We start from the raw sequence: 21,008 nt of genomic DNA on the forward strand, positions 1-21,008 counted from the left end.
AGTGTGCATGTGGATTCTGAAACTGCCCTGGGATGAGGAGAAGCAGCAGAAGTGACTATTAATAAGATGAGAGATAATTATCAGTTCTGAGTTGCAGGTTTCCTACCAGATTGCAATGGAAAATCATGTTTACCTTATCATAGCCAAAGTCTCAGCTGGTCTTACTTAGTAGGGAAGAAAAGTTATACTGGGTCTTAGCAGGATTTCCAAGGAAGAAGAGGGTGGACTAAACATCTCCTGCTAACAGTCTGTCAACAGAGATAATGATGAGCCAAAGTCTCAGCTGGTTCTGCTTAGTAGGGAGAGTTATAATGGGTCTTTGCAAAGGCGGGGGAAAGTAGAAAAATGAAGTCAATCTAAAATCTGAGTTCATAAAAAGAAAATATATCACTATATATTTTGTAACTATTTTGTAGGCAATTGTTCTTATATGTGGAATAATCTTTGCACAACTTAAATTCGGATATAGCTTTATTTAAGATAGGAATCCATTTTTGGGGATTAATCAAAGTTTTCCAATATTCATTTTCAGGTACAGATGTCTACAGTAAGGCCCTCAAAAAGGAAACTCCCCAATATGAACAGAAGTGTCATTGTGGACTTCTGGAAAGTTTCAGCCTCTTGGATGTTTGGAGATTGTATGACACATTTTGTCTATTTGGCTGACAAACGGATACAACATTGACACAAAATTAAACCTCCAGTTCACCACCATAATTTATTGAGCTTTTATCTAATTTATCCCTTCCTTCCTTCCTTCCTTCCTTCCTTCCTTCCTTCCTTCCTTCCTTCCTTCTTTCCTTCCTTCCCAGCCATCTTCCATGTTACAAAGCTATTGTTGTCACTCTAAATAAAGAAACCAGACCACGTCTGATGGGGTATACCTGCTTGCTTGAGTGAACAAAGGTTTCAGAAAGTGCAATCTTTGTTCTCTATATAAGAGATAGGCTAACAGATAATGAGTGATGTCTTCCCCCAAAGGTTAACCACAAATACAAAGTCCGTCTGCAAATGATACCTTGTTATAGTGGCCTCCCAAGATTGCAGTGGGCATCACATGAAAAGCAGTTCAATAAGGAAGCTCAGAAGCTCAGAAGAGTTTGGTGTGAGAACTAGTTGCGTGATTAGACCTTTAAACCTCCCCCTCAAAATTTGGTTTTGTTTTTGGCAGAATTTAGGCCACAACTTTATTGATTACAGGAAGTGAGTAATTGCATAGGCTCTGGTTCGACTACCTCCCTGCACTGTTGCAGGTAGCGCTGACCCAGGGCACCAGCATAGGTCAGCCTAGGGTAAACACCTGGATAGGTGGAAAGCCAGGAACAGGCTATGTCCACCACCCAGATGTCCCCCTGGACTCTGGCACAGGAACAATCCCCTCACATGGTTGACCAAACCATTGAGTCCCTGGATTCCTTTAATGGAATACCCCTCACATAGGGATGGTGAGAGCGCTCCCCCATCCCTATCACCTGAACCAGAGCCTATCCACCACACGAGCACCACACTCGCCACCAACCACTCACACCTGTAACCAGTCCCTTAACCCCGCTGACATGGAGGTCAGTCATAAATCATTCCCCAACAGATAAACTCCATCACGCCTGTAAAGGGACGCATCACGGAAGATAATGCCCAGGTGACGGCTCACCGTCCCTGCCCAAGGCCAGAACCTTCTTGGCCACCGCACTCTGGGTACTCATCTGGGCCCTATCGTTGGCAGCTGGGCATTGGCTACCTCGCCACACATGTCATTGCCATCAGTGACCCAATTTTGAGTCCAGGAAGAGCTGCCTTCAACTCTTCATAGTCCTCCTGCATGCAGGATCACAATCTCAGCCGGGGCCTTCCGGCAATTTCACCCAGCTGCACCACCACCACCTTGGACGTGCCTCCGCAGACACCTTCGCCCACACCGCTTGGGAGAAGCCCCTCCAAAGGCATTCCTCGTCAATGTGGTCAATGACATTATGTTTAAAGACTGATCACTCACATAATCACACACACCGCAACATGAAATGGACACTTTAGCTGAAGCTCAGAATGATTCAGAAGTGACCAGTGCAATTTTTGTTGTTGTTGTTGTTAATAACTCTGCATGCATACACAGAGAAGGGACTGGGTTCACAGCTAAGCACTTTTCTTCATTAACAAATACACTATGAAAAACTAGTAAAAGACAGCAGAACAGTAAATTCAATGTAACCTTGATACTAAGTGAAACATAACTGCTGGTTCACATAAAGACAAATTTAAATATATAACCAGGTCTTAATGATGACTACACTAATAACGTCTTCCATACCATATTCAATCACATTCTTCCTTTGTCAGAGTAGTTTAGTTTAGGGCTCATCAGTTTAGGGCTCATCAAGAATGAGGTCTATATTAGATTTGTAGGTGGAGATATTACAAGCTGGGAACAAACTTTAGAAAACTTGGGGCTCAGCTTCTAATGACTTGCTGTTTTCAGAGATGGGAGAATTTATGATTCTAGACAGGTTCCAGGTTACCCCACCATCTCAACTAATTTAGTTCACCTTGATGATATTCTGGAAGGGATCCTATCTAATTGCTAACTGGATACATTGGAAAATGAGGAGGTTTAATCAGTGGTAAATTTAACTAGACTAGGTGGACATCAGTTCTTTAGTTCTTTCTTCTTATTAGCTGCACCCTGCTGTTCAAGTCAGGTCTCAGCAAAATAGCATAACATTTTGGCAAAAAGATGCAGCCAAGTAGCCCAAAACTGGAGGACAAGATGGAGAAAATCTCCACAGCCACCATGTATTTTCCCTTGGTGCTCAGGTAGGTTGGAACAAAGGACAACCACACACTGCAAAAGACCAGCATACTGAAGGTGATAAACTTGGCTTCATTGAAACTGTCTGGCAATTTCCTAGCTAGGAAAGCCACAGTGAAGCTGACAAGGGCCAGCATTCCCATGAAGCCTAGGACACAGTAGAACATGGTGACTGATCCTTCATTACATTCCAATACAATTTCTTCAGCCATTGAATGGATGTCAAAGTGCAGGAATGGAGGAGAAGTTGCCACCCACCCAGTACAAATTGTGGCTTGGATAAGGGAGCAGGAAAGCACAATAGAATTTGACAACCTTTTCCCTACCCATTTCCTTATCCTTGACCCTGGCTTGGTGGCCATGAAAGCTAGAACCACAGTGGTGGTTTTGGCTAATATGCAAGAAACTGCCACTGAGAAGATTATGCCAAAAGTGGTTTGTCGAAGGAGGCATGTCACTTTATAAGGTTTGCCAATGAATAGCAGAGCACAGAGGAAAGAGAGAATGAGGGAGATGAGGAGAGCATAGGATAGGCTCCTGTTGTTGGCTTTAACTACGGGAGTCTCCTTGTTCTTCACAAAGATGCAAAACACAAAAACTGTGATAAAAGCAAATAATAGAGCAAAAGTGGCCAAAATGACCCCCAGATAGTCTCCATAAGACAAGAAAGTTATTTGCTTTGGAAGGCATCCATCCTGTTCATTGTTTGGATACTGATCTCCTGGGCATTCAAAACAGTCATCCATGTCTGAAAAATAAAAGGTAGCATGAACATAGTGTACTATGCTGTGTACTCTGTAATCAAACAGGACTATATTTATAAAAGGAACTTTAAATATGTATCTCCTGCCAATGTCAGAAAGACTGATCAGTAATTACTTGTAATTCGGGATGAATCTGCCCCTTCTAGAGAGTAGTTCCAATGAGGCTTGATAGGTCCGGCATGCTCTGAAATGGCTATTATAGATGTGGAATCCCAATGTGGCATTAGGTAAGATCTGGGGATTTTTGTTTATCTCCTTTATAGCAAATACCAAGGCCAGGATGTGTTGATAGAGCTGTGTCATTAGCCTGCAATGAGAGCTACAAACTGCATCAAAGGACATCTTCTACAGATCAGGATATCTATCTTTCTATATCTACCTATGAAATTGTGCAAAAATAGACCATATGGCCACTGCCCAGGGAAGTTTGTGGAAATGAAAGGATACAAACCTGGACTACCCTGCAAAAGCAGTGGTGAGATATCAGATCTGCCAGGGCTCCCCCCCCCCAGCTGGAACTCACCAAAACTCAGTTCCAACACCTCTCAGGTGGGTGCCATTACCATTATAAGAGAACAAGGGAGTGTTCATGGTGAGTTCCAGCACCCCTTTTTTCTAGAAAAAAATAGCACTGATATCTGCCCCAAAACTTATGAGAGAGGAGGCTGGGGAGGAGGTCAAAGGCAAATATATTCCTTACATGTGTATGATATGGTTAAAGAAACACAAAACTGCTTACATACATCAAGTCAGCATCAGAGATGTCTTGGGATGGATGCATATCAAAGTTTATGGTATTTGGAAATATATAGATCTGTGACATAATGGCAGCAATTATATAGTCTCCAGACTGATAATATTGGTGAAGAATTGGAAGGGGGTCCCTGAGTGAACACTGAACAATAGAAACCTTGCATGACAGCTGGGGCAGCAACACTAACACCAGCACCATAGATAATACCATCTTGCAAGCAAATCACAGCACACAACAGTTCATCTTTCAAGCACCATCATTCAAGCTTTGCTCTGCTGATGCAAAGCTGGAACAGTGCATTGCAAAGAATCAGAGATCAGACTGACAGAGGTCTCTGTTCCTATAGCACCAGTTCTGAATGGCTCAAGGGTTATTAATAACATGATTCATAGTTTTGCATATGGCCACTGGAACTCCTTAGGGGTGGGGGGAAAATATAATGACTAATTTGATAATTATACAAGAGGTAATCTCCTGTTGTGGCTTGCAGATTCTCTGGAATGCTGCAAAAGAAAACAAGTTTATCACATCTCAGCCAAAGTCTCTTCTTGTCCTACTCAGATGAAAAGCAAGAATGCGAAATCTCTTAGAGGAAAGATCAATGTATACGTAATATCATGAATATTTATTTCTACGTAGCATTGTTCATATAGTAATCTGGAATAGGAAGAAGAATGTGGCTGAAAGGAACTCATAAAGCCACCTTAATGTCTCACAACAAATGAAACTGATCTGTAGAAAACACAACTTTAAAAAAGAGACAATGCATGTATTTTTGTAAACTAAGAAATCTTTAATAAATAATAAAAAAGAAATCTCCGAAGGAACCCAGATGGAAAACTTCATTGGTCACCGATTTTACATAAATGGAACTATTGAAAAGGGAGGTGGGGGAGAGACTATTCATGATTGCTTTCCTGGTAAAGTACAGTGGTACCTCTAGTTACGAACTTAATTTGTTCTGGAGGTTCATTCTTAACCTGAAGCTGTTCCTAACTAGAGACGTGCTTTCACTAATGGGGCCTTTTGCTGCTGCTGTGTCGCCGGCCCCTGATTTCCGTTCTCATCCTGGGGCAAAGTTCTCAACTCGTGGTAACTCTTCCAGGTTAGCAGAGTTTGTAACCTGAAGCGTTTGTAACCTGAGGCACTACTATACAAGCCTTCCCTCTTTCCAATTTTTTTTTTTTAAATCTCTGTTTTACTTTTCACTTCTCCCCTCTGATAATGGTTGGAAGCTGCCCAGTTGCTGTCCCAATCCTAGTGGATAAGGTGGTATCAGGGAAGATTATAGAACTTCAGCAGTTCAAGAGGCATTGTCTTCAAAAAGCCTCAAAGAAAAAAAATGGACAGTTCTGTGTTCATAACAATCAAACAGTGGTGAGGTCTTATGCATGAAACCTATGAAACTGTTGGTGGGATTTTTCACAACAATGTTCCATCCTGGATCCCTCATTTGATAGGGGAATGGAGGTAGGAATAGAGCCTGCAAGATCTGTAACAGAGAGTGCTGCATTGTATGTGATGTTGTATGGTTTGTGATATTAACTGCGAATCCAAACCATGTCTACTTAGAAGCAAGTGCTACTGAATTAAGTGGGGGTGTCTCCCAGGTATGTGTGGTTAGTATTGTATCATATTTTTAGTAGTAGTAGTAGTAATAGTAATAGTTGGCACTTTGCTGATTAACTTGGGTTTCAATGAAATAATACATCATTTGGGGGTAACACATCTGATTCATGGAAGTATCAAGAGCACCATTGGGTAGATTAGTTCCAGTTGTGGAGGCATGATGTTGACAAGGTGCTTCAATTGAACAAGAATGACCTTCCACATATGCATTTGAACCTTGTCCCTTTGAAGGTCAAAACCAGCACCTTGATTTCAGGCAGGAAATAAATTAAGTACGGGGGACGAATGTATACAGTTGACTATTTGCCCCTTGTGAGCTGCCCACCCATTCTCCATGTTAAAGTCTCACTGAGATACCGTATTTTTCGCTCTATAACACGCACCTGACCATAACACGCACATCGTTTTTAGAGGAGGAAAAGAAGGGAAAAAACATTCTGAATGAAACAGTGGATGTATCATTTTTGTGCTTCATGCTGTGGCCACAGACATGTGATCTGATGGTGAATTTGGGGGTGACCCAATGCAAAGATCCTGAGGATCCATGTGGATCCATGCTTTTTAAACACATTTTTGCACCATTGCAGCCCCAGGCAACAGTAGGTGCATGATTTTTGGGGGGCAGGCTGTAGCCATGGACATGCTATGTGCTCTGATGGTGAATTTGGGGTGACCCAATGCAAAGATCCTGAGGATCCATGTGGATCCATGCTTTTTAACCACATTTTAAGTGGGGAGGGAAAGAAAAACACAGAAGGGACAAGGAGCACGAGAGGGGTGTGCAGAGAAGCAGCTGGCTAAGAATGCAGGAGTGGGGTATAACGGGAGGGAGGAAAGGAAGGCAAAAGTTCCCCCCCCAAGCCAGCCAGCTCTCTCTCTCTCCCACCTGTATGTTTTCCGGCTGGAGCACGGAGAGGAATTAGAAGGAAGGACGCTCTGCTTTCCTCTCTGCTTGCCTGGAGGGGAGGGGCTTTCCCTGCTCTTTGTTCCGTTTGAGCAAACACAGCAACGAAACAGAGGTGGGTGGGCAGTAAGACCCTGAGGCAGAATGCAGGAAAGCAGCAGCTTCCTCTTTTCAGGTTTCCCTTCTCCTAGACGCGCGATTTGATTTTTGCCTGATTTTTGCTCCTCCACTCCGGACTGTCGGCTTCAGGGACCACACATTCACTCAATAACACGCACAGACATTTCCCCTTCCTTTTTAGGAGAAAAAATCTGTGTGTTATAGAGAGAAAAATACGGTATTTGATTTCTGATTAACAGGGCCACAAAGGATTCCCTCCCTCCAAACCTGTCAAGCTTCAGGGAATCCGAACCCTCCCATGGTGGCAGCCAAGAAGCAGATAAACAAGAAGAGCTCTTACCAAGTCTTTTATTCAATATTCACAGCGAAAGGCTTAGTAAAGCGGCCTCTATTTCAGTAATGGTGTTGCTCTGAGTAAAGTCCCACCCCCTCCATCTCTCATATTATATGTCATCCCTGTGTCGGCTGATCTGTGCTTTCTGCCTCTGTGCTTTCTGTTCTCCTACTCTCAATGCCTGCTGGGTCCTGGGAGGGGGGGGGTCAGGAATGCTTTCTAAAGACAGTGAGTCTGTCAGCTGTCTCTTGCCTGGTGCTTCTTCTTCCTCTTGCAGTTCTCCCAATATTTCCCAGCTTCTCCCCTCTGTGGCTTCTGAACTATGACCTTCTGCAAACTACTGTTGTAAATCTATACTGTCCTCCTCTTCTCAGGAAGATTTAGGAGGAGGGGAGGATGGTCTCCACCATTCCTCTTCAGTCTAGTCTCTAACAAAACCTCAATTAGTTACTGAATTGGTTTCCCCGGAAATGGCATTGGGCAAGATAAGCATAAAAGTGGAGCTATACGGGGATTGGGATGGAGGGTTAGCTATAGCACACCAAAACTCAGGTTAGGGCTTAGCCTGACTGAAAGCTTGTTTCCCTGCAAATTCCATCCAATTATGCAGAAATGAATTTTTATTTTTATTTTTGGATTCCCCATTACAGTCAATGCGGCCAAAGAAATGAGATTTGGACCTGATTAATGAATCAAATAAAATTGCCCAGGCAGACACATTCGCTGGACAAATACTGGGGTTGGGTGAAATCAATCCAACTCTATTGACTACTGTGAAAGGTGGGGTTGGCATGGTACTGGGCCTAGATCAAGCGCCTCATTCCACTAGCCCATGATGATGGAATGACACTCTTGGGGAATCGCTGCAAATACTTTCTGAGATTTTATTATTTAAAACATCCTGGAATTTTTTCAAGCACAGGTGACCTTCTGATTGACCATTCATTGCTCAGTGTTTTGTGTGATAGATAGGGTGGAGGATTCCAGCAGCAACAGGGACCTCATCTATGAACTAATGGAATAACAGACTCCCAAATAAGAAATTGACCCTTTTGGTCATTCTCAGAATAATCTGGAAGTGACCATAGCATAAGACGACTAAACACATCTTGGCAACCACCAGGCCAAAACTCTTATGATACTGTTTTCCTTAATCAGAGTACTTTTTGGGCAGACCAGCTACATGGGCTGCTGTATTGGCTTTGGGGAACAGTTTTGTTGGGTTCAGGCATTCTGAGAAGAAGCAAAATGAATACAAGGAGATGTAGTCCAGTTATGATTTGCTACATCAAATAGACCTGTTCATGCTTTAATTCTTTCTTATGATAAGCTGTCCCCTGCTGTTTAACTCTGGCCTCACCAAAATGATATAACATTTGGGGAAGAAGATGCAGCCCAGTAACCCAAAACTAGAGGCCAAAATAGAAAAGATCTCCACAGCCACCATGTACTTTCCTTTGGTACTTAAGTAGGAAGGAACAAAGGACAGCCATACACTACAAAAGACCAACATGCTGAAGGTGATGAACTTGGCTTCATTAAAACTGTCTGGTAACTTCCTAGCTAGGAAAGCCACAGTGAAACTGACCATGGCCAGCATTCCCATGAAGCCTAGGACACAGTAGAACATGGTGACTGATCCTTCATTACATTGAAGTACAATTTCTTTAGTCACCGAGAGCTTGTCTAAATCAGGGAATGGGGGAGCAACTACCAGCCAGGCACCACAAATCATCATTTGAATGAGGAAACTGAAAATAACAATGGAGATGGCCAGATTTCCCCCCACCCATCTCCTCATTCTGGAGCCTGGCTTGGTAGCCATGAAAGCTAGAACCACTATAGTTGTTTTTGCTAATATGCAAGACACTGCTACTGAGAAGATCACTGCAAAAGCAGTTTGTCAAAGGAGGCAGGTTATTCTTATGGGCTGGCCAATGAATAGTAAAGGACAAAGGAAGGAGAGAATGAGGGCTATAAGGAGAATGTAGGTGAGGGTCCGATTGTTGGCTTTCACGATGGGAGTGTCTTTGTGCTTGATGAAGATCCTAAGCACCAAAGCTGTAATGAAAGTCAATAAAAGAGCAAACGTGACCAAACTGATCCCCAGAGGTTCACCGTGAGACAGGAAGCTTATATCTTTCGGAAGACATATAACCTGGCCAAGGTTTGGGTACTGATCTTCGGGACATTGAACACAGTCATCCATGTCTGGAAAAAGAAATAAAGAAAACATATTCATTGTACACTTTTAAGAGTTAGTGGTGGTAGGAGGGAAGGTTTCCACAGTCCTTTTGCTTTATATCCTACTTTTCTATTTGACTCATCAAAGTGTCTGTTGGCCCACACAGACTAGGCCCCACTGCCCCCACCCTGCATCCCCCACACCTGACCATTCCTGACTCAATGTCTTATCTGTGGAAATAATGGAAATAACTGTGTACTTTGTAGACTATTTCAGTAGTTGGAATCAAATTAAATCTCAGCAGACTAGAATTGGTGGTTCCACACTTTCTGAAGCTGCAGCTGTTACTCAGCTCATTTTAACAGTGAATCTATGTGCATGGTAAAGGTGATCAGCTGTGGAGTGGAATAGAAGAAAGATTTTGACAAGAAAGTTCTGGCTCATGGTTTAAGCAGACCGAAACATTTGTTTTAATGATAGAAAGGCTCTGTTTCCTGGGCCTGGTGCTTGGTGCTTTAGCTGAGATGAGATCATGTACAGATAAAAGAATTCAAGACTCATTAGCAGCTCTGAGTGACTTTCTTGTATCTCCCTATGCCCTAGGAGACTTGGGATCACATTAACTCCCAAAACAATGGAAAACATTTTCTACAGGTGCTTAACCCATAATTTATTACTACAGAACTAATGTTGTTGACTTCTTTTTGTTATTAAAATGTCCACACTTTAATAAGCTGAAATGTTTTAAAATACACTTTCCCAAACACATTTTAATCTCACCAACCCTGTTTGGTCACTACCATCTCACCCATACAGGCAAATTAAGAAACTCATTTTCAACAGCCTCACCATGCAGCTAATAACGGTAGTTTCACACAAAAACTAGGTCTTGTGCCATTTTCTGTGGGTAAAGATAGCCACATTGTGAAGTTGTCTTTTCTTCCTAGATATTACACAATGCCACTTAACATTATTTCCCTTCTCTCTACTGAGGCTGTAGTATTTGTTTCAGTCAATTGCCAATGGATCAGATTTAGATTTAGTCAAGCTTAGTGAAGATCCATTGAAATCAGTGGTACTTGTTTACGTGAATTCCTATGTATTCAAATGGATCTCTGGAAACATAACTAAATAGTGATACAGCAGTGTATAAAAAGCAGGTTTGTAGTTAAATTATAATGTATTTCTAATCAATTACCCCCCTTCATGGATCACTACCTTGCCGTGGTGAAGGGGCTTGAATAACTCAGAGAAGCTATGAGCTATGCCATGGAGGGCCACCCAAGATGGACAGGTCATAGTGGAGGGTTTTGACCAAACGTGATCCACCTGGAGTAGGAACCGGCAAGCCACTCCAGTATCCCTGCCAAGAAAACTCCATGGACAAAGACAACAGGCATATAAAAGTTATGACGCTGGAAGATGAGCCCCTCAGGTCGGAAGGTGTCCAACATGCTACTGGGGAAGAGCGGGGGACAAGTACAAGTAGATCCAGAGCTGATGAAGCGGCTGGGCCAAAGCCGAAAGGACGCTCAGTTGCGGATATGCATGGAAGCGAAAGGAAAGTCCAATGCTGTAAAGAAAAATATTGCATAGGAACCTGGAATGTAAGAACCATGAACCTGGGTAAGTTGGATGTGGTCAAAAATGAGATGGCGAGAATAAATATTGACATCCTGGGCATCAGTGAGCCAAAATGGACGGGAATGGGCGAATTCAGTTCGGATGACTATCATATCTACTACTGTGGGCAAGAAACCCGTAAAAGAAATGGAGTGGCCCTCATAGTCAACAAAAGAGTGGGGAAAGCTGTACTGGGATGCAGTCTCAAAAATGATAGAATGATCTCGATACGAATCCAAGGCAGACCTTTTAACATCACAGTAATCCAAGTTTATGCACCAACTACTGGTGCTGAAGAAACTGAAATTGACCAATTCTATGAAGAATTACAAGACCTTATAGAAGTGACACCAAAGAAGGATGTTCTGCTCATTATAGGGGATTGGAATGCTAAAGTAGGGAATCAAGAGATAAAAGGAACAACTGGCAAGTTTGGCCTTGGAGATCAAAACGAAGCAGGGCAAAGGCTAATAGAGTTCTGCCAAGAGAACAAGCTGGTCATCACAAACACTCTTTTCCAACAACACAAGAGACGACTCTACACATGGACATCCCCAGATGGGCGACATCGAAATCAGATTGATTATATTCTCTGCAGCCAAAGATGGAGAAGCTCTATACAGTCAGCAAAAACAAGACCTGGAGCTGACTGTGGCTCAGATCATCAGCTTCTTATAGCAAAATTCAAGCTTAAACTGAAGAAAGTAGGAAAAACCACTGGACAGGTAAGATACAATCTAAACCAAATCCCTTATGAATACACAGTGGAAGTGAGGAACAGGTTTAAGGATTTAGATTTGCTGGACAGAGTGCCTGAAGAACTATGGGTGGAGGCTCGCAACATTATACAGGAGGCAGCAACTAAAACCATCCCAATGAAAAAGAAATGCAAGAAAGCAAAGTGGCTGTCCAACGAGGCCTTACAAATAGCAGGGGAGAGAAGGCAAGCAAAATGCGAGGGAGATAATGAAAGATACAAGAAATTGAATGCAGATTTCCAAAGAATAGCAAGGAGAGACAAGAAGGCCTTCTTAAACGAGCAATGCAAAGAAATAGAGGAAAGCAACAGAATGGGAAGAACCAGAGATCTGTTCAAGAAAATCGGAAATATGAAAGGAACATTTCGTACAAAGATTACCATAATAAAGGACAAAAGTGGTAAAGACCTAACTGAAGCAGAAGACATCAAGAAGAGGTGGCAAGAATACACAGAGGAATTATACCAGAAAGATATGGATGTCTCGTACACCCCAGGTAGTGTGGTTGCTGACCTTGAGCCAGACATCCTGGAGAGTGAAGTCAAATGGGCCTTAGAAAGCACTGCAAATAATAAGGCCAGTGGAAGTGATGGTATTCCAGCTGACCTGTTTAAAATTTTAAAAGATGATGCTGTTAAGGTGCTACACTCAATATGCCAGCAAGTTTGGAAAACTCAGCAGTGGCCAGAGGATTGGAGAAGATCAGTCTACATCCCAATCCCAAAGAAAGGCAGTGCCAAAGAATGCTCCAACTACCGCACAATTGCACTCATTTCACACGCTAGCAAGGTTATGCTTAAAATTCTACAAGGAAGGCTCAAGCAGTATGTGGACCGAGAACTCCCAGAAGTGCAAGCTGGATTTAGAAGAGGCAGAGGAACCAGAGACCAAATTGCAAACATGCGCTGGATTATGGAGAAAGCTAGAGAGTTCCAGAAAGACATCTACTTCTGCTTCATTGACTATGCAAAAGCCTTTGACTGTGTTGACCACAGCAAACTATGGCAAGTTCTTAAAGAAATGGGAGTGCCTGATCACCTCATCTGTCTCCTGAGAAATCTCTATGTGGGACAAGAAGCTACAGTTAGAACTGGATATGGAACAACTGATTGGTTCCAAATTGGGAAAGGAGTACGGCAAGGCTGTATACTGTCTCCCTGCTTATTTAACTTATATGCAGAATTCATCATGCGAAAGGCTGGGCTGGATGAATCCCAAACCGGAATTAAGATTGCCGGAAGAAACATCAACAACCTCAGATATGCAGATGACACTACCTTGATGGCAGAAAGTGAAGAGGAATTAAAGAACCTTTTAATGAGGGTGAAAGAGGAGAGCGCAAAATATGGTCTGAAGCTCAACATCAAAAAAACGAAGATCATGGCCACTGGGCCCATCACCTCCTGGCAAATAGAAGGGGAAGAAATGGAGGCAGTGAGAGATTTTACCTTCTTGGGCTCCATGATCAGTGCAGATGGTGACAGCAGTCACGAAATTAAAAGACGCCTGATCCTTGGGAGAAAGGCGATGGCAAACCTAGACAACATCTTAAAAAGCAGAGACATCACCTTGCCAACAAAGGTCCGTATAGTAAAAGCCATGGTTTTCCCAGTAGTGATGTATGGAAGTGAGAGCTGGACCATAAAGAAGGCTGATCGCCGAAGAATTGATGCTTTTGAATTATGGTGCTGGAGGAGACTCTTGAGAGTCCCATGGACTGCAAGAAGATCAAACCTCTCCATTCTGAAGGAAATCAGCCCTGAGTGCTCACTGGAAGGACAGATCGTGAAGCTGAGGCTCCAATACTTTGGCCACCTCATGAGAAGAGAAGACTCCCTGGAAAAGACCCTGATGTTGGGAAAGATGGAGGGCACAAGGAGAAGAGGATGACAGAGAATGAGATGGTTGGATGGTGTTCTTGAAGCTACCAGCATGAGTTTGATCAAACTGCGGGAGGCAGTGGAGGACAGAAGTGCCTGGCGTGCTCTGGTCCATGGGGTCACGAAGAGTCGGACACGAATAAACGACTAAACAACAACAATCAATTACCAGTGAATTGGGGCAATGTTTTGAACATCAAGGAAATCAATGTAAAAAAACAGACACATTGATATACATAAACAGATCAAAATCAACTATGAAATAGGTGGCATACATACGTCAATATATAACATGTTTTAACCTTTCTTACCTTTCTGGTTGGAAATCTTTCCTTCTGGACATGGGAAGCAATCATAGCAACAAAATGGCTTCCCTTCCTTCTTTGTCCGCCTATAACCTGAACGGCAATGATCATTACATATAGAAATGGGCTGGGTCTGTTCATAAATGGCAGAATATAATGTTTTAGGTAATATTGTGAACACTAGAGAGTATTGCAAATGCAGTGGGCTTTTAGATCCTCCACCATAACATATATATTTATATCTATATCTATCATCTATCATCTATCACATCAGTTCTTGAACCAAATGGTGGTAATGGTTGATGTGGAGAGATAATGGTACTTACTTGTCCTGCCATCACTGGCATTGCTGAGTAGGTTTCACAAATGAAAAATGGGTTTTAGCTAACCAACCAACCAACCAACCAACCAAGAAGATGCCTAATATAATGGTAAAGGAGTTTCAGAGTGCTACCACTCTGAATGAATGATTCCTTGTAAGTGCAGAATGAACATTATGTGGCACATTAATATGTAACTACAACATGAATGTTCAGATTGAAAGCTGTAGTTTGAATAATGCTCACTATATTTACAGAATATTGAGAAACAGTCACATAGGGAACTATCTTCTTCCTGATCATTGGTCAAGTGATGGAATGAACCCTGAATAGTGCAGAGAACCCACCTGGTTAAATTGGTTGGGCCATACAATAGCATCCTCATGAATGGTGAATGATTTCTCCTGGGTACCCAGGGAGTCTATCTTCCCAATTTTGACTCTAAGAAAGGACTGATTTGGAAATGTGAGCCAGTTTATAATGTCAAAGCCAGCAATTAATTCACCATTTGGGTCAAAATGCACCTTTTCTCCTGCAGTGTTGTTAAATGAAATACTTCTGAGAATGTGATGGAGCTAAATAATGAAAATAAGAAGGAAGATACATATAAAAGTTCAAACTATGCTATCATAAAATGTGGTAAAAATGCATGCAACAGGAAGGCTTGGGATTACGATCTCTTGAAAGCTTTGTGCAAGCTAATGTTAGAAATAGGAAAAGGTCGCATAAAATCCTACATCATGGAATATTGGCCACAACTGCACCACTACTTTAACTTCCACTGTTTTGGCTTACACTAAAGAGCCTTGCACATTGTAGGCTTATCAAGAGAGCTTTAGGTCTTTCTATCAAAATACCTCTACTACCTTTAGACTGTAGTGCCCATGATTTAAGTCTGTGGTATGGATGCAACTATTATGGGGTGAGATATCATGGCTGGCAATGCTACTGACGGCAGTCCTGTTGCTGTTTCTAGTATGGACAAAAATGAGGAGTTATACCCTCCTCTGCTTTTTCCAGTAAGGCACCTGGAGAAGGGCTTTGGTTTAGCAGTAGAGTACATGCTTGAATGGGACTTGGGTGGCACTGTGGGTCAAACCACATAGCCTAGGACTTGATGATCGGAAGGTCAGCAGTTTGAATCTCCGCGATGGGGTGAGCTCCCGTTGCTTGGTCCCTGCTACTGCCAACCTAGCAGTTCGAAAGCACATCAAAGTACAAGTAGATAAGGTAAGGTAAACGGCGTTTCCATGCTCTGCTCTGGTTTGCCAGAAGCGGCTTAGTCATGCAGGGCACATGACCCGGAAGCTGTACGCCGGCTCCCTCGGCCAAAAAAGCGAGATGAGCGCCGCAACCCCAGAGTCGGTCACGACTGGACCTAATGGTCAGGGGTCCCTTTACCTTTACCTTTACATGCTTGAATGCAGAAGGTTCCAGGTTCAATCCCAGGCATCTCTAAGTAGGCCCAGGAACGGTTTTTGCCTGAAATCCTGGGGAGTTTCTGTCAGTCAGTGTAGACAATACTGATCTACATGGACCAGTGGTCTGTATTTGATATAAGACAGGTTTCTATGCAATGACAGAAATGCTTAAGAAATTTTTGATATCCTAACCCCAATGTGGTTATATGTTTTTTAAAAAACAATTTTTTTTTAAAAAAACACCTCACTCTATGTTAATAAATCCCAGAGTGAATTGCAATACACAATCAGACCTAAATTATATAGCTGAATAAAACAATAAAAATCCAACAACTTGTTAATCCCATAGAAGGTTGAGAGAGCTTGCCCATTTCCCCACCCCCAAATATATGGAAGTATCTTCAGGACATTACCTGCCATGGTTGTTGATTTGCAAGCTCCCATCTTACTCCCTTTGCCATTCCCCTGAGCTTGAATTGGGATGAATGTCTGATGTGCAAAGCATGTGCCACCGCATAGACTGCATTGTAGATGTTGTAGCTATGGGCAGTCATTCTCATTTCAAAAACAGACACAGGAAGTGCCTCCATCTTCTCCTCCCCAGTGCAAATTTGCCTACCTATATTATCTGTAACAGAACTGGAGAATGAACAGTTAAATGACTCTTCCCAGAAGTCCTTGATAAAACCATCTTCTTTTTCTGTGATTGGGTTCTTGATCTGAAGGAACTTCTGGAAAGCTAACAGATTCACTGAGTGAAGGGAAAGGGAAAGAGAACCATGAAGGAAACTTATGTCCCAATTTCTTTGGAATGGAAATGATGTGATATCCATCTGGGCTGTTAGGAACCAGACTTTACCCTTGGTTCTTATTGGTATATGCTCAAAGTTTACAACCTGGGGTATCATTTTCATTACTACCATTGTCTGAATTTCTCCATGTACAACTACAACATTCGTAGTGCTTCCCATAATAACATTGACACCGTGAAAGCCCTCCCCCACCATGTCCGTGACACCACTGGCAGATGTTAGCTTTGGGAAAGTTTCAATGAAGTCAAAGCAGATGCCACTCTGGGAAAAAAGTGGAAGTACATTCTCTATAAAACCTTCTGTATTTTCATCAGCCTCAGAAACCACTCCAATCCACGTCCACTGGAAATGCAGCAGTAACTTGATGATTCCTCTATATTGATGGTCCCCATTTGGAAACATCTGGTGGAAGAAAACTCCTTGAGATTGTTTATTCATGACTGGTGAAGAACCATATATGACCTAAAGGTTTTAAAAAAGAAGTGAGAGAGGAAAAGTTATTATCAATATAACACATTTGCTTGTGTGTATTTGTGTTCTCTGTGAATTTTTAGTGAGAGGCTTGCCATATTGTGGTGATTATACTCAAACATCATCAGAAACCCAATCCATCCTTCAATGTTTATATTAGGAGGCATTAATGTGAATGAAGGACAATCGCTTCTATCAGTGGGAGGCAATATAACATAAACGTATGGCTGAACAACTACCATAATACTGCAGAGATGAGTAGATTCAATCCTGTAGGATACTTTTTTGCCAGTACATTCCCTGGAGGGAACATATTTTATTTGAGTTGTGATTTCTAAGTAATATTTACATTTGCTTTCCAAACAACAAAACTGACCTCAAAACTGCTCACAATAATGACAGCATTAATTTTTTTAAAAAATATTGCAATCACTATTTCGGTGCAAACTCAAGTGATTCACAATCTCAGAACTAGTTGCTTAGCAGACCCCTGAACTCTGCAGGAGTGAATTCTCCAGTGATGAGTAGATGATACCATGATGCCATCATGCTAGTCTCCCTATTCTGTTCATTTCTGACAGGGACCATGCTGGTTAAGTAGACCCTACAGACTGCAGGATTAAATTTCTCCTAAAATACAAAACCTGGATGCAAATTTTACCTAACATGCACATTTCTGCAAAGCAATTTCATGAATAAAATGCATTTGAAGGATATTTTTACAAATGTGAATTTTTTATGCACACTTTACCTTAATCTGTGTTTTTTGGGACACATTATTTGACTGGAGAACTGCTTTGCAAAATCAAGAGAAGTGGGAATTTCAAAGAATGACTGCATTGCATGTATTGCTTCTGAAAGCGTGAATTCAGTGAAATTGAGGTGTGAATGTATTTAGATCTTACTTGCGGTATCTTGTAGGTAGACAGGATGGGTGTCATGTGAAGACAGACATTAGAGTTAGGTCCCCCAATGACTGCTATTGGAGTGCTCTCAGCATCACATTTATAGTTAGGGATGACCTTGGCCCTTCTTGAGAGAAGCTCCATTGAGGCTTCATAGGTCCAGCTTGCACTGAAATGGCTGTTATAAATGTGGAAGCCCAGGGTGATGTTGGCCAAGATCTGGGGAGTTTCATTGATCTCCTTTACAGCAAATGCCAAGGCCAGGATGTGCTGGTAGAGGTGAGTCAGCACCCTGTATTGAGAGTTAGATGCTGCATCAAGGTTCATCTGCTTCAGATCGTAACATTGGTTACTTTTCAGTTCAATATCCAGTTCAGATATTGTACAAAAACAGGTTGTAATCTAACATTTCACAGGCGTGTAAAAGTAAACTGGCTCATGAATCTATGATGTCTCTTAAAACCATCTCAACTTCCAGGACTTCTTAGAGAGTCTCTTAGTATATCTATAGAAGGTGTTTTTATTTATTCTGGCCTCTAGGGAATCTGGATGAGGTGTTTTGTTTGTTTAATATCTGCCTGTCAAAAGTTACTTGTAGTCTGCATGTTCTTCATTCACACAGAATACACAGCCTAATAAGCAAATACCAATGTAGCATTTTTGTTTGGGTTTTTCTAAGAATGGGTTAAAAATTACGTAGGCTCACAGCATCCACTATGGAGAAATTATCTTCATGCTCTAGTTTTAAGTATACCCTGTGGGTGTGTTTACTTTCTAATGTAAAATATGTTTCAAGCCTGTTTTGATGCCATGTGGATGTCTGCGTGCAAGACTCGCCATCTGTATAAGCATTTGTTCTGGAAGCCAATATTTATCCTTGGTAAATGTTTTTTAAAAATTAAATAAAGCTTGTAATAGAAAAATGAGTATTTGAAATGGGTAAATCAAAATATGAATTTAAATTCTTCGACTGACCTGTATAGACTAATGTGTGACCAAGCCAGCATTGCTATGAGTAGGAAAATCACTCCCTGTCTATTCTTCAAATGATTATTATCCCCAGCAGTGAACGTGCTTTCTTAATCAACTGCTTAGGCTTTAGTAAAGGGGGAAGGCTAAAAAATAATAATGGTTGAACTCGGCCAATGGTTTAGCAGTTTTGACTGCTGTGTTCTGTGAAATACAGTAAATCTTGCAAGATAAAATCTGATTTATTCCTTCACAAATTTGAGTAAGCAATGCCAATTAGTCAGGGTATACCTTCATTTCACAGCAAATAAATGAATTTTGCAATGTTTCTCACTGCATTCACAACAAAGATATAGGACATGAAAATTTAAAAAATACTAACTTCTATATGTGGATATGAAGAGTGTCATGAAATTCAATGACCTTTTTAGAATAGGTAAAGGTAAAGGTACCCCTGCCCGTACAGGCCAGTCTTGACAGACTCTAGGGTTGTGCGCTCATCTCACTCTAGAGGCCGGGAGCCAGCGCTGTCTGCAGACACTTCCGGGTCACGTGGCCAGCGTGACAAGCTGCATCTGACGAGCCAGCGCAGCACACTGAACGCCATTTACCTTCCCGCTAGTAATCGGTCCCTATTTATATACTTGCACCCGGGGGTGCTTTCGAACTGCTAGGTTGGCAGGCGCTGGGACCGAGCGACGGGAGCATACCCCGCCGCGGGGATTCGAACCGCCGACCTTTCGATCAGCAAGTCCTAGGCGCTGAGGCTTTTACCCACAGCACCACCTGCGTCCCATCAATAGTCCTATTTAAATCAGTTCCAGGAGTTCTGTCAAATCTCCCAAAGTAAAATGGAGAGAGAACACAAATATTATCTTGCTCAATGGGTTTAGATATCAGATTCCTGCCTGTAAGATCAAATGTGGTGGATGTTAAGAAATGAGGTCCAACTATTTCTCATTCCATTGGAGGCAAATCCAGGTGAAGGCAAATCCCAACAGGCAGGCTGGGTTGGCTGTAAATTTATTTATGATGTACTATGTCCCCGCCTCCCTCCAAATCCAGCTACTTACATATGGTCATCTGAAAATTCCTGAGATGGGTGTTTTCAAAGGTTAAGGTATCTGAAAATATGTAGATCTGAGAAATAATGCTGGCAATGATGAGATCTCCTGATTGATAATATTTGTGAAGAATAGGGACAGGTTCTCTGATGGAACATTGAGAAATATGCAGAAACGTGCACATCCCCTGCACCAACAGTAAGAGCACCAGCAACCGAAACACTACCATCTTGAAAGGGATTATTCATTTAGGCACAAGTTCACCTCATCTGTTACTGCCATTCCTGATATCCTGAGCAGCAAAGGCTAACTCGAATGGTCACTCACACAGCTGATTCAAAGTCAGACTGATCAATCTCCGTATGTCTATAGACCCAACTCTGTATAGTTGATAGTTATTAATAAGACCTTCCAGTCTTAGTTTCATTGTTTTTCATGTGGGCAGAGGAGGTCCCTAGGGAAGGGGAGAAGATGTAATTCTGAATAATTACAGGAGAGGTAATCACTTGCTTTGAATTACAGATTCTGTGTAATATTTTAAGGCAAACATGTTTATCTCAGCCAAAGCCTTTTATAAATCCCTTCTTCTTTTCTTGTCTTTCATGTATCACTGGATTTTATAAAGAAAATAGGAAACAGAAGGACTTTAAATCAATAAAAATGATTAATTATACTCACATGTTTCTGAAACGGTGATGTCTAATCCAAGTCATAACCAGAGAAGGCCCATTAAAATCAAGGGAGTTATGGATTTTCAAATGGGGTGAATGATGTAGTGCGTGGAACCTCCATTGTGCCCAAACGCCATGTAATAGCCCCAAAGATTAACAGAGCATTGGTCAGCTAAATCTGCATTCTTTAAATTTCTTTTGAGACTGTGACAAATTACAACTGATGTGATTTGTCTGCTAATTGGAAATTAGATTGTTAAGAATTTTCATTTCATATTACTTTTAACTCTTTGTCCCTTTTGTGGAAGTGCTGGCT

At 41.9% G+C, this 21,008-nt stretch overlaps 1 protein-coding gene across 1 annotated transcript; it reads right to left on the reverse strand.

Moving 5' to 3' along the window:
* Positions 1-8,040: 8,040 nt before the first annotated feature.
* LOC308571937 (vomeronasal type-2 receptor 116-like) lies at positions 8,041-16,868 on the reverse strand. Its single transcript, XM_081167589.1, has 4 exons — positions 16,214-16,868; positions 14,727-14,954; positions 14,066-14,192; positions 8,041-9,519 (listed from the first exon to the last, which is right to left on the reverse strand). Exons 1-4 carry the CDS (start codon positions 16,805-16,807, stop codon positions 9,212-9,214), a joined length of 1,257 nt encoding a protein of 418 aa, XP_081023715.1. The 5' UTR covers positions 16,808-16,868; the 3' UTR covers positions 8,041-9,211.
* Positions 16,869-21,008: the final 4,140 nt, after the last annotated feature.

Source organism: Podarcis bocagei, assembly GCF_964188305.1.
Source record: "Podarcis bocagei genome assembly, chromosome: 13".
Taxonomy (NCBI): Eukaryota; Metazoa; Chordata; class Lepidosauria; order Squamata; family Lacertidae; genus Podarcis; species Podarcis bocagei.